General features: G+C 48.9%; 1 protein-coding gene across 1 annotated transcript; it reads right to left on the bottom strand.

Moving 5' to 3' along the window:
- Positions 1-1,980: 1,980 nt before the first annotated feature.
- LOC143416146 (echinoderm microtubule-associated protein-like 6) lies at positions 1,981-22,151 on the bottom strand (the record flags this gene model as incomplete). The annotated part of the gene is made up of 29 exons (XM_076881566.1): positions 1,981-3,701; positions 4,281-4,381; positions 4,653-4,806; positions 4,907-5,010; positions 5,269-5,431; positions 5,501-5,673; positions 5,833-6,021; positions 6,110-6,224; positions 6,573-6,730; positions 6,819-7,027; positions 7,110-7,283; positions 8,597-8,695; positions 10,016-10,145; positions 10,221-10,299; positions 15,166-15,292; positions 15,686-15,738; positions 15,780-15,784; positions 15,914-16,057; positions 16,369-16,545; positions 16,713-16,801; positions 17,302-17,433; positions 18,045-18,197; positions 18,294-18,435; positions 19,662-19,789; positions 20,568-20,679; positions 20,756-20,958; positions 21,192-21,292; positions 21,376-21,469; positions 22,046-22,151. Coding segments are annotated over 29 exons (3,639 nt in total), but the record flags the coding sequence as incomplete, so codon positions are not given.
- Between the last annotated feature and the right edge of the window lie 1,470 nt (positions 22,152-23,621).

Below are 23,621 nucleotides of genomic sequence, written 5' to 3'. Positions count from 1 at the left end.
AGTTAATACATACCCATGTTTTAATGTCAACTGTCATACCAAACCAGTAAAATCTGGAACACACTGCATTTAGCGTTTTGTGTGTGCCAGTGTGTCCTCCAATTGGAGATGAATGAAACTCATGAAATATCTTCCTGGCATCATCCATGGTTTTTACTACTCTTCTGGTTCCAACAAAGAGTTCTCCATCTGCAGTAAAACAATATATATTTAGAAATTAATTTAACCACATATGAGTTGTTAGTATTAACAGTAAATTACTGACCCTTTTGTTTGAATTTTGAGGCATATCTTCTGAGGTTTTGCCTCTGAGCCTTGTCATATCCTGAAGGGTAGGAGCCCGCAGAAATGAACGCGTAAATCTCTTCCCACTTCTTCTCCATATCTACGAATGTCAGTAAACATTTTCTTATGAGCTTCAATATGTGCAGTTGACAATGCAAATAATTTAACTTATTAAATAACGAAATTACCGAAACAGCCTTAAAACACCGAAGCTGCGGACTCAAAAGTGTTGTGCAAATACCACGTGTCCGGTAACTTGACAGCAGACTTCACTGAATCTGCAAATTCGACAGTTTTGTGCAGAAAGCAGATAGTGACTTCACTTTAATATTGACAAACAATCACAAAGGCTTAAAAAATCAAGTATCAACGTCAATAAAAAGTACTAATACTTACTACTTACCTATTCTCCTGCAAATATGACAATGGAGTAGCGTGAAATCACAGCCGGATGCGCTTAGCTTCCCTTTTTGTGTTGTGCGCATGCGCGCACATGCTCAGGAACTACGGGTAGGACGGTTTACGGGGTAGGAGAAATTCCCAGAACACCGGGACCATTGCTGTGAGTCACAGTGCGCAGCATAAAGGTCCTTTCACATCGGACGCAGGATGTGCTGCTAATGCTAACTGCTAACTAAAAGCAAAGGATCCAGAATTTGTTACGCTGGCTGCTGGGCTCTGTGGGTTTTTGCATCAGTACCTGTACTAGATGCACCTGCTCCTTGTCTTTTCTATCTCTGACTTTATGTGAACTACAAGAGTTTCTGTTTTTTTTGCTGGTTCTTCAAATGTTCAATAAAAACATGTATGCTAATTCATAACGAAGAAATCTTTGTAATGAAGACTGTCATTTCCAAAACACTGCTCCCCCGCGGTCCGCAGCGCTGTTGAAAAGGCTGTGGAAGTCCCTGTATTAAACACGTAGACCTGTGACACAAAAATCACCAAACTCAGACGACCACAGACTGTTTTCCTTCGTGGTGATGAAGGAAAACGCTGGGTTGGCATATAAAAGGGCATTTATTCCCTTCAAAGACCTGCAGTTCAAAAAAAGCGCCCCTCCGACAGCCAAACCCATCTGTTCTCTGATTGGATTGTTACATTTGTGATTGACATGACATTCACCAATCAGATGAAAGGAAGAAAAATAGGGTCAAAATTCGTAGTTGTAACTTGCAGGGTTTTTTTGGTTAAGTCCACACACAAATCTTTTTTACACACACAAATCTGCAAGTACAAAACCGATTTACAAGTACAAAATATTTATGACCACATTTTGAGCCCATAGTCTGAAAACTCGCTAAATACAGCGACAAAGTCGCTAAGTTGGCAACACTGGCTACAAGTACCTGGGGATCCCACAGGCGAATGGGATCCATGAAGAGGCCGCTAGGAAAGCTGCAACCACCAAGTACCTGCAGAGGGGCAAGTCCTGAGGAGTCAGCTGAACAGTAAGAACAAGATCCGGGCTATCAACACCTGCGAGAGCTTGAAGGATAGACCGCTGCAGGGGCGAGATACAATTTGACAGAGCAAAAACTACGTAATATATTTTTATATGCAAAACTTTATAAGCTGCTAAGGAGCTACATATCCATCTATATTCAGCTTTGAGGGTCAATACTGTGTGTGTGTGTGTGTGTGTGTGTGTGTGTGTGTGTGTGTGTGGATAAACGAGTCAGCAGTCGGTTGGTTTCTCACAGGTTTTTTTTCGTTCATGGTTACACACACAGACTCTTTGACACGTTTCACGACAGTTACACGTTAATAATCCGACACACAGACTCGTCCACGCTCCGAGAAACATGAACATGTCTCCAAATATCTTTTCCTGCTTGTTGGTACGATCACGAAGCTTTGGATGTTTCACGTCTTTCAAACAAAAAGCAGCAGCAAAGCAAAAAGCTTCTTTTTTTAAACGTCCATTTTTGGATGAACATTCTCAGTGTAGCACCAGACAGAGTACAAAAAAGAAAACACGAGTTCAATTATGGATTAAAAACAAATAAATCAAGCATATGAACCTCGTCCAAAAGAAACAAACACAGGTAGAAAGATCCGGAAAGGCACTTAAGTGTGACGATGTCCAACCACAGATGCAGTGAAGGCGCTGACATGAAACGTGACCGTGAGACTTTTTGTTTTTTCAGACAAACTTCACAAAGTTTCTGTAAATATGAAACTGCATTCGATTATTTTTTATTATAAAGCAGTTTAACGTTTCTGTTTTCTGCATAAAGAAATCTTAGTTTGACCAGAACGCCCGCTCGAATCGGCTCATTTCAACAACACGTAATAAGATGCTGATTGCATCAAAACCAAACAGAAACCAGAGCAATGTACCAGGATGACCTTTGACCCCCCCCGTGGTGATTTCATTTTGTTTCTCGTAGTTTTTATTTTGCTTCATGTCGGTGTTTCGTTTTTATATAAACAAAGACTTTTGTGTTTTACTTGAAGATAAAAATGAATCCACCTCAAAGAAAAGAAAACAGAGCGATGTAATAAATCTTTTAGTTTAGTCTTTTCTTTTTCTTTAATTTAATGACATTTTAATTTCGTTTGCTGTGCCGTTTGTGTCTTTGCGTTTATTCCTCCTAATTTAACTTTAACGTCTCTTTTTATAGTTTCTGTTTTCTTTGAAACTTTGACAGATGCGTGTGAATTTTATCGTAAATGACTTATTGCCAAAATAACCCCTGAATGTAACCGAGTATCTTCAGGTTACCGAGAAATAGTTCTCGTGTGACACTTGTGGGCCTCCGTACGTTCGTTTGAAGCCGTTTTAATTACCTTCAGCGCGGCTCAGTTAGAGCTGCCTTAAACTCTGATTTCTGCTCAGTTTTGTGGAAGCAGCAGCTTTGAGCCGACTGGAATGTCTTAAATGTTCAAACCACTGCGACGACCCAACGCAAGGCCTTATGGGTAACAGCAGGTGGCAGAAACCGTCCAACAAGGTCATCCTGTGGGTTTTGGTCAGATACCAGCTGATGGATCCTCTGAGTCATGTGATCCATCAGGAAGGTTCCCGCTGAGCCCTGCAGGGGGCGCACTGACGTGCAAATCTGAGCGTGTGGTTGACCAAAGTGAGGGAGGGGTCTGTCGTTTGATTGGTTTACAGCTGTGCGCTCCCTCACTTTATGAACCTGTTTGCACAAATTTTAATGTTTTTTTCACCATGTGACCAAAAAAGAAAACGACAAACATGTAAACATCAGCTGATAGAGTCCGCGGGTTCTCCCGAGGATTTGTGTTCACGTCCATGCATCCGTCCGTCGTGGAGGGTTAGTCGCAGTCTGGCCCACGTGGCGTTGGAGGCTCGGGCCGGTTGTGGGTTCGACTCCCTCTGGATCCACTTGTGGTCTGTTTAAGGCGCTGTGGATCCGAGTGTTTACAGACATTTCCACACAAACACACTGAAACACACAAACAGGCATTCAAGGAATTTTGTGTTGTCAACTTCTGCAAACTGTAACAAAGACTTTGTCCACCAGGGGGCAGCGTTGCCCCTGCGACCGCTGCGCTTTAACTTCCTTTTAGTCCCAGTTTCTTCTGCTTTAAACACGAAGTTTAAACTGGTTAAAAAAACATCGATGGGCTTGTTGCACCACCTTGTGGTGCAGATCGGTATTACGCAAACGTAAAGCCCGCCCCTATTTAAACTTTACCTGAAATCTCTTAAACACGAACAGAAGTGTTGGATACAAGTCATAACTTTCCTAATCTTAGAAGATATTTTAACAGTGAGCACTTTGAATTACATTTACAGGCTCACAGCAAAAACAGGTGGAAAACAGGTGAGACTGTAACTGCTGTAAGAATCTGTTTAGAAGGTGTTTGACTCCGAAACCATCAATAAAGACACACGTGTGAAAACCAAGGTTCATGCGCCCGTCGCAGCATCTTGTCTTTGTAGTCAGAGAGAATAAAAACAGTTTTATTAGTTTAATCTCTCCTGAGTGCATGGTTGTGTTATTGATCGGTGATCGGGTTACCTGCAGTCGTCTCCTCCTGTGCTGATCACGTATTTGTCGTCGTGGGAGAAGCGGATGTTGGTCACATGAGGCGAGTGGCCGAGGTAGCGCTTGTGTTTGGCCTGCAGACGGAAACGAAGCAAACGTGCGTCCGTTTAATCAACTTAGTCCTGGATACAAAGAATAAACTGAACCTGAGCCTACAAACACCCTCAGCTACACAAGTTTGATATCCTCAGAGATCAAAAGGTCAAAAGTTTAACTTCAAACTTGCGACTTTGTTTCTTTCCGTTAGTGCTCATGAAGCCCTCGACTCCTCGACTCCTTCATTTATTTCCTTTCCTACCTCCGAACAACTAATACTGAATAAATGAGACGTGGCCACAAACTCACAAACTTCTCTGTGCAGGGGAAGTCGAACACTTTGACCAATCCAAAGTCGTCGCCGGTGACGATGTTCAGGCCGCCGTGAGACACACACGCGCAGCTCACGTCAGCTTTGTCGGCGTTTCGAGGCCAAATCCCCAAAACTTCGTCTCCCAGGATGCTGAAGAAGAGACGACAGAAAGGGCGAGTCAGCGCCGCGGCTCGTTGTCGGGTTAGCTCGGGGGTCGAGCGGGCGACCATGAGCCGTGTTTGTGCGTTACCTGGTCCACGTTGCCCAGGTGATTCTGTCGATGGCGATCGGGTCGCTCACCAGCTTTCCAGAAGGAACCTCGAACACCTGCCGCTTATAAGCTCCCGTGGACACCTGCAGGTGAGATTGTGATGCACGCGTCAGCAGAACGAGTGTGTGTGTGTGTGTGTGTGTGTGTGTGTGTGTGTGTGTGTGTGTGTGTGTGTGTGTGTGTGTGATCTGTAGCTGGACCGAGGATGGCCCGGGGGTTTTGTAGGGTGTGTGTGTTTTTTGTGTACATATACATGTAGAGCAGTTGTATCACAGCACCTGGTGACTGTGGGAAGGAAGAGCCCCCGTCTAACAGGAAGAGACCTCCAGCTGTGGGTGTACCTGTACGTAGCAGCTGTCAGCAGAGAAGTCGAGCTGCAGGACGAAGGCGGGGATGTCGCTGCAGTAAACCAGCCGGTTCAGCGTCGGCCCTGCGCTCACGTCGTACACGTCCACCGTGTTCTCCACGGAGCCGACCGCCAACAGCCGCCGGTCGGGACTGAAGCTGCGCACAGAGTTCAGTCAAACAAACATCCAGCGCTTTCATTCTTCGCTCCCGCGCTCGCTCTCTTACCGGATGTCCTGGACGGTGGCGCTGCGGTCTCGCTTCTTCGCCCACATCTTCAGCGAATTGGAGAGGAGGAGGAGGAACTCCCCGTTCTTCATCCCCACCGCCAGCATCTCTCCGTCTGCGCTGTAGCTGACGCAGCGAGCCGCGTGGCCGACGCACACTTTGTTCAGCAGTTTCTAACCAGAGAGAGAAGATTTCTTTAACCAGCCCTCGCTGCACCACATCACGCAAACCTGCAGCAGCGCCTGCTGTTTCTAGCCCTCCTCCACCCCAGCATCCACCACCACCGTCCTAAAGAGCCTGGACTCCAATCACTGACATATGTATGAATGCACCTTGTCGGCGAGGTCCCACAGGCGGATGGTGGCGTCGTCGCTCGCCGTGATGCAGAGATCTTTGGCTGGATGAGCGCCCAGACCCCAGATTCCCCCCCGAGCGTGACTGTCCAGCAGCAGGTTGGACGTCGCGTTCTTCTCCCCGACCTCGATGATTTCGCCGTCTTTCGTCCCCACCAGGATCTTACCCTGAGGAAGACGAGAGGCCGAGGCGATGAGGAAGACGGACGGGTGATGGCGGAGGAGGAGGAGCGGGGAAAGGATGTCGAGATCTCACCTTGCCTCTGCAGACCGACCGCACGCACTCCACCTGCTGCCCGGTCTCCAGCTGGAAGGCTCGGCATCGTTTCATCTCCTGATCCCAGAGCTTCACTGCTCCGCCCTCCTTCGTCCTGACGCACAAACACACAGTTTTTATTTTCCATTTTTTCCACGAAGGAGAAAACAAAAACTGAAAAACTAGAAACAGCACGAAAGAGGAGGTTGGGTTGCAAAGGAGCTTGCAGACTGAAACAGCTTAAACAGAGGACCACGAATGAGGCCATCACACAGAGATCAGCTGATCTCTGTTTCTGTGGCGACGTCCGTCCACAGAGAATTGGCGGCTTTCAGGAAGTAGAAAACTTCCAAACTCATGGTTGGTCCCGTTTTCATGACATCATATATAAACATCCTTTTAATAAAATCTGTATTATGAAGATGGTTCTCGATACAGGTGAAGCGGTCGGCGTGTGACTCACGGCCTCTCCTTTCCACCGGTGACGATGAGTCCGTCTCTCAGGGTGGTGTACATGGTGAAGACCAGCCCGGTGTGAGCCTTCGCCACCACCCGCAGCAGGTAGTGATCTCGCCACACGTACACGTCCCCGTTAATGGCCCCTGTGAACGTCAAGTTATTCTGCAAACGTGAACACAGACACGGTCAGCTTACGTGCTTCGACTGAACGACGCTCCTGAGGGGCCCCGGGGCGAAGCGGCGAACTCACCGCACCGAAGGCGACAGACAGCATCGTCTGCATCCTGCCGTCCTCCAGCGTCCCCACCACGCCCTTCTTGTACATCAGCGCGCCGCCGGCCAGCGTCCAGAACTTCACGTGTTTGATTCCCACCGACACGAATTGAGCGTCCGAGTCGGGCCGAAACTCCACCACGAAGATCCGGTCCGGGTGTCCGGCTTTCCCGCACGCTCGAGATCCTGCAGAGGAGACACGCCTTGGTTACCATGGTTACTGCCACCACAGAGGGACGCGAATCAAACCACGCTGAAAGTCTCTGACCTTCCTGCCAGCGCCACACCGTGATGGTGTGTTCAGGGTCCACTCCGACGGACAGCAGCAGCTTTCCCGTGGCGCTGAAGTTCACGTAGCCGACGCCTTTGCTGTGCGGACAGCGGAGGATGGACAGCGTCTGCTTGCCCATGGCGTCCCACACGTGGATCGAGGGGGTCGTTCCTGCGCGGAGACGAGCGAGTGTTTATCGCCGTTACAGCCACAGGCAGCGTCAGCACGACCACAGAGGGATAAACTACGACAGCGACACAGAGGGGTCGGTGCAGCCGACAGACACCCTGAAAACCAGACGCTGTTTCACTGACACGCTAAAGCGCTCGCGCCCCATTTATTTAATCCGAGCGTTCGGGTCAGGAAAGCACGACGGCACAAGAGTTTGCGTTTGGTACTCGAGTACTTTAACTACTCGTTAAACAAATCGAATGAGTTCAGTTTGAGACGAGCGTCAAACATGCAGCAGAAACATCATATTGATCGATCATCGAGGAAAATCCAACAAACTAACATCAGTCGTCAGAAATGAGTCACTTCAATCATTTAATGTGGTGAAACTATCCTGTGTTTGTTGATACAAAGTTACCCAGGAACAAATATTTATTTAAATGTGTGCAAAAAACAATGATTAAGAATATGAGACAATATGAAAAATGTGTTAATGCTGATGCACTGCTGGAAAAGTAGAATTTTGAAGAGCTTTTAAAGTTTTTGTATAACATGAATATATTTTAAATATTTAATGAAATTTCTGAACATTTATCAGAAAAATATTATTTTTATAAATGTTAACATTTTGTTGAAAAAAACGATTAAAAATGCAAAAATATTTTGTTTAAATTGTTTCTTTGCATGTTTTTATGAGACGTAGCAGTAAAAACCAAACCGACACGTCTGGTTGAGTCGGGCGCTCTGGGTTTCAGTTTGCTGTGATGGGAGGCGTGCGGGTCGTTTGTAGTTTACCTGGGAGTTCACCGCCGTCACCTGAGGTGTTGTGAGAGCGATGGTGACAAATGAGGCCGGCCAAAAACACACACACAAAGACAACAACATGAAAACCTGCAGTGAGTCACAGCCAGGCAGAAAAAACGTTTCATTCATCCTGCGTCTGCGCGGAGCTTCGACGTTCCTGACTGCGGATCGCTTCGGCTGCTCTACGGTTCGATACCAAAACAACAAACTCTGGGACGTGAAGCTCTGCTTGTGTTTCCTGATTGGCTGAATTAACCCCACTTCCTGTATTTTAAACGCAGACCTCGAGGAGAAACTGTCGCGACGTGGCGCCTCACAGCTGCAATAAGCGTTTGCTCCCTGTCGGTGAGTCGGTCAGTTTCCACTGTGTCAGTAGAAATAAAGCAAAGCAGGCGGGTTAAACAGGAAGCAGGGAGAGAAAGCGGGACTTCTCTTTAGTACAGTTAGTGGAGGAAAACACGGCCATGCTCCGACAGCGACACGCCACACACACAAACACCGAAGCGTACCGATCTGCCCGGTGGCGATGATGTTCTTGAATTTGGGGTGCTGGTTGACGGTCAGACACAGGATGTCGTCCGTGTGCTCCAGGTAGAAGCTCTGAGTTCCTGCAAAGACACGTAAACAGACACGTTTTACCTGCAAGGCACCAAATAAACTCCAGTTCTGGCTGAAGCTCAGTCGTCGCTTCATTCAGCACGAGTCACGGACACACTCGTGGTGTTTGTGGGGCTGCAAACGCACACATGCAGGTGAGCTAACGACACGGTTTCGTTCTAATGGATGGTGCTCTTTCTGGTGATGTCGTCAGAAGCTGTGCTTTTCTTGTGCAAAGCTCCGCCCACGCTGCCGGAGATCAGCAATCTGCTGCTACACGACAGCGACGGGCGACACTGACAGCAATCAGAGTTTGCTGATTTTAAGGTGCTTTTTTGGACCCAAAGCAAAAAACACAGGATGGCAACACCCAGGCACAAATCTGTGACTTTGTGTACCTGTGACGACTGCGCTGAGTTTTGTCTGTTATCAAAGGAGCGTAAGTGGTCATTGAAGCGTGCAGCACGCCGACCACTTTCCATCCAAAGGTGATTGCACAGCTCACCCGAGCCGGGTCCTGGTCTGTCACGTCTGTCATTCTGCAGTTAAACTGCCGTCCTGCAGCATCCGTGTCCTGATTTATGGACACGTGATCTGTGAGGTTTTGGCCGCACTCTGAATGTGCATCTCTGTGCAGCAACAAATGTGTAATTGTGGCTGTTTCCTCACAGCTGATCGCCGGATTGTCACAAACAGACTGCATGAAATTGCCAACTTGAGCCCATTTAGCCACAAGCTGACAGCAGACACGTTATCGCCGTTTCATCACCGTCTTAATGCACCAAAGTTTGAAGACCGCCGGTCTCCATCTGCGAAGCAAAGACATCACAAGTCCACCGAACTCGGCCACGATCACTCTGTGCTGCAGCTTCCATCCACCTCAGTGTGGCTGCAGCATAAAACACGAACCGACCAATCGCAGCCGAACGGCTCTGTGAGGTAAGAGGCGTGTTTTTGTGGATGAGATCCGGTGGAGCGCAACATCTTTGCTTCCTGTGTGCGAGCAGGTAGATACAACCTGAACACGTTTCCACAGGTGTGCATGAAGCTGAGTCTGCTCAGCAGAAACTGTTTAACAACAACAACAATAATTTACCTGGTAAAACCGTTTTCACAAACATAAAAGCTTTTGAATATTAAATGTTACATCACTGACATCATGTTTCTGTGCAGCAGGTAGAAGGGGCACATGCAGAGATGCATTTACAGAGACTTTAACATCTTTCGGACACCAACGCCTGCCGACTGTTCGTGCGTCCGTCCTGCTGAAACAACCTCACGTTAGGACTCATCGTCCACGGCACGTCACTCAGGTGTGTTGTTTGTGTTACCGGTGCTCAGGCTGTGCACGATGGCGGTGGCGGCAGTGTGGTACACGATCTCGGCGCCGTCGTTGAGGTAGTGCAGGTTGTTACGACAATCGAAGCCCCGAAAACCAAAGACGTGGTCCAAGATCAGGTCCTGGAGAGGGAGAGGCGGACGGTGAACGCAGGGACAGACGGACAGACGGGCCGACGGACGGACGGACAGACTCACCTCGACCGGCCGCTTCTTCTTGGACACGTTGTTTTTCTGGAGTTTCTCGGGCTGCGGCGCCGCTCGGCTCACTGGCGGCCTGGAGGATCGATCAGCGTGTCAATGAATCGGTCGATGAGTCAAAGACAGAAAAACATTCATTTACATGTTAAAGGACGAGATCAGAGACACACGGGTGGAGCACAGACATGGAGACAACATGAACTACACATCGGGGGGTTAAACAGCTGATCCGGCGGTGTGCTGGTGCTCCGCCCTCTTTCTGTGAACTCAGACCAGCAGCCATTTGGGTTAGAGCAGCCGTTCTGCTTCTGACAGAGTTAAATCACTCAGATTTGTTAACGTTACAGCGTCACTGTGCTCTTTGTTGTCTGTTGGCGACTAGAGGGAAGAGGCGGAGTTTAATGCAACCTTTCACTAAACCGAGAGCGTCGACCTGCCGAAGCACCTGAAACCTACAGGAGGAAGGTTCTGCTACTAATCAGAGTAATAACTCTAGTAACTGTTGCAGTAATTGCAGGATTTTGCGGTGAGTGAACCAGGTCCACTGCATCGTCGATCGTCACGGTAACAACAGTTAAACTTCAGTATCCACTTATGAACCTGTTTCACCTGCACAGGTGCAACTCAAAGTGACAACAGGTGCACTGGAGGGGCAACAATGAGACCACCCCAAAAAGGAAATAGATTAGCAGGTGGTGGTGCACCCCCGTCAGCTCCTCCAGGATGGTACGGACCGTCTGTATCTCCCTGCACATGTGGAGGAGCAGATACCAGCAGACGTTACAGGAGCTGAGCTGCACAGGTGTCTGCTCCTCTGTGTGACCTCCAGCGGGTTACTCATGAGCACGTTTCTGACCAAACCGTCAGAGTCCACGAGGGCAGGTCCACCACCACAGCATCGTCCTCCAGCACGACTGGTTTGGACGTGGGTCCGCAGGGTCTGCACAGGCTCCTCGTTGGCAAATAAACTTTCGTTTTTAGCAACTGAAGCGAGACGTTATCGCTCAGTGCTGCGAACGGTTCATCAAAGCGCCAAAGCCGTAAGAGAAGTGGTGCATGACGGAGAGATGAAAGTGACCGAACAGGACGAAAATGCACTGAAACGTTTTCATGAAATGCCAGCGTGTGATGCGAACACGATGAAGAGGACGTGTACAGGCAGGCAGGTGTTACCTGGATGCCCTGGACAGCAGAGGGATAGAACCAAGGTAGAGCTTTAGAAACACACACAGTCACGCACTCTTATCTACACTTAGACTCAACACACACATGCACACACACATGCACACACACATGCACACAGGCTTTCCTCCTCAGAGACACTGTGGCTAAAAGTACATGCTAACAAAACGCTACCATGCTGCTGCTGCTGTTTAATCCTCAGGCTGCCAGCCTAACATGCTAGTGCAGCTAACCGTGTCAGCAGGCTAACGTGCACAGGTACACCTGTGGCCTCACAGCAGCAGGTGCAGCCCTGTACCTGAGAACTTAGAGAGCCTGGATTACTGTTTATCAAAGGGAGACACAGGTGGCTGCTGCAGTATCATCGATACCAAACATCTGATAGATGTTACTCTGAAGAAAACCCGACTATTCTCAGCCGAGCTCCCCATAGAACATCTTTCTCTGCTGATGAAGTCCCACAGGAACAGGAAGTGACATCCTGTCCTTCCATCAGGTGAAATATTGTTGTCCCAAAAGCCTAGAGACCGCTCCCTGAACATGGCGGCTGGTTTTGTCCTGACACTCTGTGATCTCTGTGGTCTTACAAACACAGGTGTGTCCAGTCGGCTCACGTTACCTGCAGTCAGGCTCCGAACATATTTAGGCCAAAACTCGATCCAACATAACATTATGAGCACTGACAGGTAACACCAATGACACCTGTTAGTGGGCGGGGTCTGTCAGGGAGCGGGTGAACATTTTGTCCTCAAAGTTGATGTTAGAAGCAGAAAAATGGGCGAGTGTGAGGCTACGAGCCAGTTTGGGTCAGAGCGTCTCCGAAACGGCAGCTCTGTGTGGGTCTGCAGGGGTCAGTTTTTATGGTCCAAAGAAGGAACAGCGGTGAAGCAGCGACGGGGCCGTGGAGGCCGATGCGTGTGAGGACTGAAGCCTGGTCTGTGTGGTCCGATCCAACAGACGGGCTAAAGCTTCATGCTGGTTCTGATAGAAAGCTGTCAGGCTGACCAGGCTGACCCCCGTCCGCCATTGAAAGCACCAACAATGAGAACTGGACCACAGAGCGATGGAGGAAGGTCGCGGCCTCCTTCCTCCACAAACAGGAACGGTCTGTGCAGCACAGCGACAAGTTTGAGGTGTTTTTAAAAGATCGCAGTCCAGTCGAGCCTCAGTGAGATGTGCCGGACAAACGAGTCGGATCCACGGAGGCTCCACCCCACAGCTAGCAGGACCTACAGGACCTGTTCACACCTGCTGAGTCCACGCCTCGACGAGTCGTGGTGTTATGTCTGATCGAGGAAGAGTTTGAATGGATTTGTAAATGAGAGATTTCTGCTTTTGGGCTTTAATAAATGATCCAAAGTGGCTGCAGCTGAGGTTTTAAGTGTGACCATCCACACAGTAAGTGTTGGCTCATACTTACTTGACAATGCCCTGCCTCCAGGGGAATGCAAGTTAAAACACAGCAGAGATATTAAGAGTTTCTACGAGGCCAGAGAGCAGCAGCAACACTCAGGAACTAAGGGTACCACAGAGGGACAAAACAAGAGTTATCAGTCAGCACGGGCACCCTTTATCATTAAAGATTCTCCGGACTCTGAAACTTGGAGCCGCCCATTTTCTTCCAAATACCTGCAAGTTCTAGATTTGGTCAGAGATTCTGTCACTGAGGCGCTGGAAGAGAAGACGTGCACACCGGGAGCTTCTGTGCATGAACTCAGAGCACAGACTTGATGCTGCTACTCCACAGCCTGGAAAACCCCATTTCTACAGGCTGGAAAATCCTCACTTCATATAAACCCAGTCAAAGTTCCCACATGACCACCTCGCAATCAGCTGATTTAATGTTCTACAATTACTGTAGTATATTTATGCATGCACCCTGCAGGTCCACGGGGGTGGGCTCAGGTTTGTCCTCTTTTTAACCATCTTTACAGCTTTTTTGAGATGTCATAACTTTGTGAGTTCAGGAGAAATCTGCAGGGCTGAAAAACACATTTAAGCTCTGTGAAAATCTGCAACCAGATCAGTTTTACACCCACTCAATGACTTAAAACCTAAAGCCCAGAGCTCCCCGTGTGGGATAGGTGGCTGCTCAAAACAAGTTCATATGAAAGGCCCCTCAGTTATCTACGTTTGACACCAGGCTCAGCTTCTTCACAATAATTTATAATATGGTAACATTTTAACAAATAAACCTCATTTGTCTTCAGAAGAAGGAACCTGGTTGGTGCTTAGATCGATCTTTGGTCTGCAGCTTTCTGACCCTGCAGACACATTTGTTCCTTGAAGGTGCCCTTTGTTGTTGAGTGAACTGTGAACACCGATATTACAAACGCAGCCAGAAGGATCCACTCAGCATGCAGAAGCCTGAGCATGCACGAGCACATCAGCACACGGGCGCGCACACAGGGAACGTCACCTTCACTGAAACAGACAGCGAGGATAGAACATGTTGGAAAGTCAAACAAAGCTCAAGAACTCGTTAAAGGAAATCACAGAGAGCACGAAGACATCCTGCACGTTTAAGAAACCGGAGAAGTCTGTGGAGCTTGAAGCTGAGAGGCTGTGTTAAAATGTGTGGTCCCAGTGTTTATTATGGGTTTGCTGTTCGGGCTTCGACTGCATGATTTCTTCTGCCAGCTCACTCCCAGGACAGAGATGTAATCTCACAGAGTGACCTCTGACTGGCTGGAGAGTTCTTGATTACGATTTTCTGTTCTTTAGCCATTTTGAACTTCTTTGAAGCTCTTGTTGTATTTTTCTGGTTGGATGTTTTCGCTGCTGTCAGCAAAAGATTAAGATGTTAAGATTTCATTTGTACGAGTTTATCACGTCCTGTGTTTCTCCCTCTTTGTCCCGTCTTACTGTGTTAGTGTCTTTGACTATTACCTGTCATCTTGCTCGGTCTCAGCTTTTGAGTTTCGGTGAAGTTTTGTTCCTTGTTTTATTTTAGAGCATGTTCTCTTCAACTGTCTCTGATTTTCATAAAGATTTATTTTGTTCATATATTAAATAATTGTTACAAATTTGGACAAAACAAGCTACAGATTTTTTTAAATGTCATAAAGTATTCTACATGATTTAGTTTGCAGTATTAGGAAGTATCACTAGTGTTTTTTGCAATGTGATGTTTTTCATTAGTGTGCGCTCAGATATGGGAGCCTTTGTCATATTTTACCAGCAACACTCCGACATGTTTTTAATGCACCCGTCCCAAAATACAGATCCTGATTCATTATGATGGTAAAAAACAGAAGTGTGTGTGTGCACGTGTATGTGTGCACGTGTGTGTGTGCATGTGTGTGTGCACGTGTATGTGTGCAGGTGTTTGTGTGCATGTGTGTGTGCACGTGCGTGTGTGCATGTGTGTGCACGTGTGTGCGTGTGCATGTGTGTGCACGTGTATGTGTGCAGGTGTGTGTGTGCATGTGTGTGTGCACGTGTATGTGTGCATGTGTGTGTGCACGTGTATGTGTGCAGGTGTGTGTGTGCATGTGTGTGTGCATGTGTGTGCGTGTGTGCACGTGTGTGCGTGTGTGCACGTGTGTGCGTGTGCATGTGTGTGTGCACGTGTGTGTGCATGTGTGTGCGTGTGTGCACGTGTGTGCGTGTGCATGTGTGTGTGCACGTGTATGTGTGCAGGTGTGTGCGTGTGTGCACGTGTGTGCGTGTGCATGTGTGTGTGCACGTGTATGTGTGCAGGTGTGTGTGTGCATGTGTGTGTGCACGTGTGTGCGTGTGCATGTGTGTGTGTGCGTACCTCTCCTCAGCAGAGAGCTCCTTCAGCTGTTGGTGAGGTTTGGTTCCTCTCATCGCTCTGATGCTGACGGCGTACATCTTCGTGGTGTAATCCACCGTCTTCTCGCGGGCGACGTCGCTGTCGTAGCCTTTAAACACACACAGTTACAGATCTGAGGGACGGCTTCTGGGTTTATGTTGGTGCTTCACTGAGAGGTCATGTGACACCTGGATCCAGACATTTTTGCATTGAAGCTTTCAGGCAGAGACTTTGTTCGTGTTTGTTTGGATGCATGAAGGTTTGTCTGTGTCTGCTTTATGATGTCACAGCTACGATAGCTGAGAGGTGGAGTACGGATAAAGGGCGACGCCATCGTGTTTGGTGCAGATCTGAACCTCGTTTTTTGAACTGTGAGCTGGTGCAGAGACGTCTGCTGAGTTTAGCACCAGCGCTGCTCTCTGTTCATGATGTTGCCGATGCTACGATTAAAGACGAAACTGTAAACTTTGGATTCGTGTTTATCGAAACAATATTTTCAAACCTCCGTCCTCCTCGATGTCGTCATCCGACTCCTCGCTGTCTACGAGCGGTCGGCTGTTGCGAAACAAAGGCCCGTCCCCCTCCACGCTGACCACGCCTCCTCGCTCCCTCACCCAGATCATCAGGGCGGTGTCAGCGTGGAGGGGGACGGGCCTTTGTTTCGCGACAGCCGACCGCTCGTAGACAGCGAGGAGTCGCGAAACAAAGGCCCGTCCCCCTCCACGCTGACCACGCCTCCTCGCTCCCTCACCCAGATCATCAGGGCGGTGTCAGCCCCGCCCACCGTCAGGAGCGTGGAGTCATCCTGAGCCCAGCGGACGTTTGTGACCTGTGCGCTGTGGCCCACGTAACGCTTAAAGCGAGCGTACTGACCCTGCAGGAGGAAAGGAAGCAGGTCCTTAAGAGGAAAGGTACACACACTCAAACACCTGAGGTCAGAGGGGCACTCTGATTGGTCCTAACTTTACAGGAAGTCACACAAGTTATCCAAACTGACTTTTCTATCGCCACATTGAAACCTGGGAGGCTGTGGCTGAGAAACCGCGAGGCGAGCACTTCAGAACAATCAGACAGCGTTGAACCCAGAGGAGTCGCCCCCTGCTGGCCACTAGAAAGAATGCAGTCTTCTCTGTACAGTGTGTGTGTGTGTGTGTGTGTGTGTGTCGTTGAGGTTGTGTGTCGTACTCTGACGGGATAGCTGAACAGTTTGAGGAAGCCAAAGTCGTCTCCGGTGGCGAGCAGCGCGTGGTCTCTGGTGAGCGACGTGGCGTTGATGTCGGTGATGTCGCTGTGCGTCGGCCAGATTCCCTCACAGGTGGAGCCCAGAACCGACGTCCAGCCGGCCCACTCGATCCGCTCCAGCTGCACAAACACACACACAACACGACACACACGGGTCGTTTCCACACGTCAAGCTTTTCTGTCTCCGGTACGAAACAAACGGACTCGTTCACGCCGCTGGAAATACGTTGGAGGCGTGACATCATGAACCCCAGCTCCTCCTCCTCTCGCTCAGCATGCACACTGACCTCACAGTTTCTGATGGTTTGTCGTTTTCCTCGCGGGGCTTCAAAGAACAGCTGCTCTTTGGCTCCCGTGTTGACCTGCAGCAGTTTACCTGCAGCACAAAGACAGCAGAGAAACATCGTCTGGACTAAGAATAACGCAGCGGCTGAACGCGCTCGCAGATCTCGCCGTCTGCTCGCAGACTCTCTGTGCATCATTCAAAATTAGCATTTACCCTTTAACTTAGTCCTCAGTCACATTAGGGACGGGTCGGTGACCCCTGATAACCTCTGGTTGCTATGGAAATATGGACCAATAACCTGAGCGTGGTTGTTTTGGTTGGTAGCAGACAGCAGCACAGTTTGCACAGAAGACGCCAACATGTCCGCAAACACTCGCCGGCTGCTCACCGAGCGGGAAAAACCGGAGGACGCTCGTCTCCAGAGGCCCAGCGTTTACTCTGAGGCCTTTACTCTGTTAAACAGCGCCCCCTGCTGGGCGGAGGGCAGCATCTAAAGTGTGAAATTATGATTTAACAAGCACTGCTGTTGTCAGGTGTGTGCAGGTGTGAGAGCGACTCGGATGGGAGAGAGAGAGAGAGCCGTGTGCTACCTCGGGCGTCCCAGTCGATGTGCGTGATGTAACTGGACGCTCCTTTACAGATGCCGACTCTCTTGCTGCTCAGCACGTTGTAGATGTCCACGAAGCTGTCGTGTGACGCCACCGCCAGGTATTTACCTGAGTCTGAGAGCACGAACACCCGGAACACACACAGTCTGTCACATGACCCACAAAAGATCAGATCACAGCAAATCAGCACGTTCATGGCTCTGCCTTTAAGTTACAACAGTTCATGTGCACAGCGAAGCTCACACATTTACAAACACGACAGCCGTCTTTATAAAACCTCGCAGCGTGTGTGCAGGAAGGTGGTGTTCTGACTGATCCTCCTCTTTTTGTAAGACAGAAGTCAGGACAGGAAACTGTGGCTGGTTATTTTCACCCTCCATATCTACCTGCCTGACCTGGCAACACCTCAACAAAGAGCTGTGTTCATCTGGGGGGGTTCTGTAAAGCTTCTCCTGATGTGTTCGTCAAAGGGAACCGTTGATAAAAAAGCAGGCGGCATGTGATATAAGAGCCAACGGCTGCAGATGTTTCAGCTCATCGCTGCCACCAGCGAAGGAGGAGGAAACACATCAGCGGTTAGCACCGTGGCCTGGTGCGTTCTCCAGGGTGTCTCACAGTCCAGGCAGACACGTGTTAGCTTAACAGCTGATTTCAAAGTGCACAGAATGAAACATCTGCAGTAAATGACTGTGTGTGTGTGTGTGTGTGTGTGTGTGTGTGTGTACCTGGGGAAAAGCGGATATCAGAAATGGCGTCACGCCGATGGTGGAAGCTCAGCAGGTCCTCCAGCGTGTCTGCGTTCACCACCAGCACGCCGCCGTCGCTCAGACCGACCGCCAACGCTTTCCCGTCAGGAGAAAAGGCGCAGCAGCGACCGCCTGCAACACGCACCAAGTATCCGATTACTGGCAATCTGGAGCTGTGACGCGTTCAGGGACATTAGTAAAAGCGGACGCCCGTCCCGTTACTCTGACCTCTCTTCAGCTTGCGGACGGCCACCATGCGGTGATTGGCTGACGTCTCCCACAGCCGCAGCGTTTTGTCATCGCTGACGGTGGCGCAAACGGGGAGGAGGGGGTGGGGGGCCAAACCCCAAACCTCGCCCTCCATGTGACCCTACACACACACACACACACACACACACACACACAATATTACCATGATGATGTGAACGTGCAGCAGGAACAGGAGACACATGACAGGAGATGGCATTACCTTGGCCTCCAGTAACGCTGTGAGGAACCTTGGAGTCATTTTTGACCAGGACATGTCCTTCAACGCACATATTAAACAAATATATCAGACTGCTTTCTTCCATTTGTGCAACATCTCTAAAGTTAGAAATATCCTGTCTCAGAGTGACGCTGAAAAACTAGTTCATGCATTTATTACTTCCAGGCTGGACGACTGTAATTCATTATTATCAGGAAGTCCTAAAAACTCCCTGAAAAGCCTTCAGCTGATCCAAAATGCTGCAGCAAGAGTCCTGACAGGGACTAGAAAGAGAGAGCAGATTTCTCCTGTTGGCTTCCTGTTAAATCCAGAATTCAAAATCCTGCTCCTCACATACAAGGTCTTAAATAATCAGGCCCCATCTTATCTTAATGACCTTGTAGTACCATATCACCCTATTAGAGCACTTCGCTCTCGATCTGCAGGCCTACTTGTTGTTCCTAGAGTATTTAAAAGTAGAATGGGAGGCAGAGCCTTCAGTTTTCAGGCCCCTCTTCTGTGGAACCAGCTTCCAGTTTGGATTCAGGAGACAGACACTATCTCTACTTTCAAGATTAGGCTTCAAACTTTCCTTTTTGCTAAAGCATATAGTTAGGGCTGGACTAGGTGACCCTGAATCCTCCCTTAGTTTATGCTGCAATAGACGTAGGCTGCCGGGGATTCCCATGATGCACTGGGTGTTTCTTCTTCACTCACTATGTGTTAACAGACCTCTCTGCATTGAATCATATCTGTTATTAACCTCTGTCTCTCTTCCACAGCATGTCTTTATCCTGTCTTCCTTCTCTCACCCCAACCAATCACAGCAGATGGCCCCGCCCCTCCCTGAGCCTGGTTCTGCCGGAGGTTTCTTCCTGTTAAAAGGGAGTTTTTCCTTCCCACTGTCGCCAAAGTGCTGCTCATACGGGGTCACATGATTGTTGGGTTTTTCTCTGTATGTGTTATTGTAGGGTCTGCCTTACAATATAAAGAGTTTGAGGCGACTGTTGTTGTGATTTCATGCTGTATAAATAAAACTGAATTGAATTGAAATCAGGTCCACAGGCACCAGACGTCCCCTCACCATGGAAACAGGTGCACACACACACACACACACACAGTATTCCCACCTGCACCAGCAGGGTCATGGGTCCGGTCTTGTCAATCTCCAGAACTTCTCCGTTTTTGGTTCCCACCAGGATGTGACCGTGACCCAGGGTGATGGCCCTGATGGACGGGTTGTCCTCCAGCAACAGTCCTGCACACACACACATCTCTGTATCGTCTTTTCTGGTCTCTGTTTCTGCTGTAAAGTCTCTCTGTAGTTGTTTTTCGGTCTGAGTTTCTCTAGTCTGCCTCGTTTCCTTTTTATAAAGATGAAGCTGCCGAAATGATTAAAGCAAAATCAAAAAGATCTCCCTGTGTCCTGGGCGATCGGGTTGGCTTAATTACTGTCTCTCTGTAATCGTCTCTGTGATCGGCTGAGCAGCCTGGACTAAAGGCGGCTCTTTCCAGTAACTGCTCTCTTTTCCAAACCTGGATATTTTTGCAGTTTCAGCTGCACGTCCACATGATGGCAGCGTTGGACAGAAGAGGTTCTGCTCCACAGGTTACATATGAAACTCCACCGAGTTACAGAGCATCTCTGTGTTGTTAGGAGAAAAACTGAAAACATGAAGTGGTCAGTGGGTTTGAGTCTCACCTGTCAGGAGACGCCACAGGTGAGCCTGGTACAGGCAGCAAACCCACTGGCTGAGGCTCGTAGTGACACAGCATGCAGATGTTTAACATCTGGCTGAGTTTACACCACGATCACGTTTCAGCATCAAACGTTTGCTTATTGTTTATCTTTGTAAACATCAGCTCAGCCATCAGAGTCTTTAAAAACTGATGACATCATCAGCCGTCACGCCGCTCTCGCGTGCTTTGAGCTGCGTGTCCAAACAGAATCTCAGACTCTGATTGGTGGGATCAGGGCACAGTCAGTCCACCTTAAACGATAAGGTGGAGCTGTAATCGTGACTGAATCTAAGCACCTTTCGACCCCAGGGACAGCGCTGCTCTCTTGATGGCGTAGGTTTTCAGGCAGCGATCAAACATGTCGTCCCACAGCTCCACCACGCCGTCCTTCCCACCCGTCACAAAGCCCTGCAGACAAGCAGATGTCACTGAGTTTAAATACCTCACAGAGGCCGTGGGTGGGGTTCAGGTCTGCCCTCCTCACCTTGTCCAGGGAGAACGTGGCGAACACCGGCCCGTCGTGGGCCTTCACCGTTTTCAGCAGCAGCGGCTCCTTCCAGATGTAAACGTCTCCGGTGGCGGTTCCGGAGAACACCAGCGCCTCAGTGCGGCCGTAGCACACTGACATCATGGTCTCCGGCCGGCGGATGCTCCTAAAAGCGCCGCGCTTGAAGGTCAAACCGCCACCTGGAGGACAGAGGGGAAGTGCTCCGTCACACTGTGACCTACAGCACCCTGCAGCAGCTCCTCTAGTGTCCAGCAGGGGCTCCAGTCAGTCCCCACAGACTGCCAGGGTAAAACCTCACACCTGTAACGCCTGTACGGGGCCGGCTCACCTGCTTAAACTGGTGCCAGTTATGGCGAGCGGCTGTGGGATAAAAGCTAAACGACAAAGTGAAACATCGACGCTGCAGTTTTACCTGCAAGCTGCCAGAACTTGATGTGTTTGATTCCCACAGTGACCAGTTTGTCCGTGACCATGGGATTACACTTCACCACGAAGATCTTGTCCTTGTGACCCCTGAGAGAAGACGGACAGTCAGTAACCGTCAGCTGCAGCTCTGTGCAGGTAAACGTTAAGGTCAGCAGCAGACAGGCGAGTACCGGGCAGTGGCGAGCTTCTCTCCTCTCTTCCAGTCCCAGACGACGATCGAATGTCCATCATCGATTCCCACCGAAACCAGACTCTTCCCATCAGCTGTGAGAGGAAACACAGATCAGCTGTTTACTGTGAGTCCAATCAAAGCTTTAAAATAAGCTGGCGTGTAAAACACACCCACAGTTTTTCAGTCGTGTCGACCACAGTTTGCAGTGACGTCGAAATCTTTTGCAGACACAAAAATGTCGTGAACGCCTCCAGAGACGACTTTGTTTCATACGATGTTGACCGTTTTAGTATCTGTGAACTCTCAGGCTCGTTTTCTTAATGTCACATTGTCATTTACCTTTATTTTAATGCTTTTAATCAAGTTTTGATGTTTCCAGTGAGGTGGGAATGTGTCGTGTCCTGTGGATCTCTAATGCACTGTGCCTATAAAAGGTGGACTGAAGTGCGAGACGTTCACTCTAATTTGTCCTGTTTATTTTGTAAATTATGTCTCCATGATAGTCACAAAGGACCAGACAGCTGCTCCGCCCTCGTCCATCACCCCTGGTTTTACCAACATGGTGAAGACGCTCAGTTCTTTAAGTCTTTAAAGCAGGATTTTATCAATCACGGTGCTGCCATCCATCCTTATACACAGTGTGTACGTGCTCATATACACACACACACCTGAGAAGTCCAGCGCACACACTCCTCTCTGATGAAAGCCTTTGAGCAGAGAGAGGCACTTCAGAGTCTGGATGTCCCACACGTGGACGGCCGGGTCCCTCCCCACCTGCACAGCACCAACATTAAATGCGACGTTAAGAAGAAACAGCGAGAGGTTTGTGGCAGAGCAGACGAAGGTGCAGACGGTCTGAAGAAACTAAAGCTCCTGCAACACCTGCAGAACAACAAGTTTTAAATAGCAAAACATGAAACAACAGATAAGCTGATCAAAGCCGATTAATAATAGTCACGGCAACTCGGAGTGTCCAAAAAAACCTACACGGTGCAGTATGCAGTCCATAAAACTGGAGAAGTACTGCTTATCCAATATCCACCTTAAAATGATAAAAAATAGACAATCAGACAAGCCCATCCATCTATCAATCCATGCATCCATCCATCCATGCATCCATCCACTCATCCATCCATGCATCCATCCACTCATCCATCCATCCATCCATCCATGCATCCATCCACCCATGCTTCCATCCATGCATCCATCTATCAATCCATCCATCCATCCATCCATCCACGCATCCATCCACTCATCCATCCATCCATGCATCCATCCATCCATGCATCCATCTATCAATCCATCCATCCATCCATCCATCATCCATCCATGCATCCATCCACTCATCCATCCATCCATCCATGCATCCATCCACTCATCCATCCATCCATGCATCCATCTATCAATCCATCCATTCATTCATCCATGCATCCATCCACTCATCCATGCATCCATCCATGCATCCATCTATCAATCCATCCATCCATCCATTCATCCATCCAAATATCCATCCACTCATCCATCCATCCATCCATCCATGCATCCATCCACCCATGCTTCCATCCATGCATCCATCTATCAATCCATCCATCCATCCATCCATCCACGCATCCATCCACTCATCCATCCATCCATGCATCCATCCATCCATGCATCCATCTATCAATCCATCCATCCATCCATCATCCATCCATGCATCCATCCACTCATCCATCCATCCATCCATGCATCCATCCACTCATCCATCCATCCATGCATCCATCTATCAATCCATCCATTCATTCATCCATGCATCCATCCACTCATCCATCCATCCATGCATCCATCCATGCATCCATCCATCAATCCATCCATTCATTCATCCATGCATCCATCCATTCATTCATCCACCCATGCATCCATCCACTCATCCATCCATCCATCCATGCATCCATCCACTCATCCATCCATTCATGCATCCATCCATCCATTCATCCATGCATCCATCCATCCATGCATCCATCCATTCATCCATGCATCCATTCATGCATTCATCCATCCATCTATCAATCCATGCATCCATCCATCATGCATCCATCCATCCATTCATCCATCCATCCATCCATCCATCCATCCATCCATGCATCCATCCATCCATCCATCCATCCACCCATCCATATATCAATCCATGTCAGGGTCGCAGGGACCGTGTACACAAAGCTTTGTGGCCACAGACGACTGTCATCTGCACACAGGAGAATTTGA

Source organism: Maylandia zebra, unplaced genomic scaffold (genome assembly GCF_041146795.1).
Source record: "Maylandia zebra isolate NMK-2024a unplaced genomic scaffold, Mzebra_GT3a scaffold20, whole genome shotgun sequence".
Taxonomy (NCBI): Eukaryota; Metazoa; Chordata; class Actinopteri; order Cichliformes; family Cichlidae; genus Maylandia; species Maylandia zebra.
Note: the sequence above shows the minus strand (reverse complement) of the source record. Positions and strands in the feature narration are given on the sequence as shown.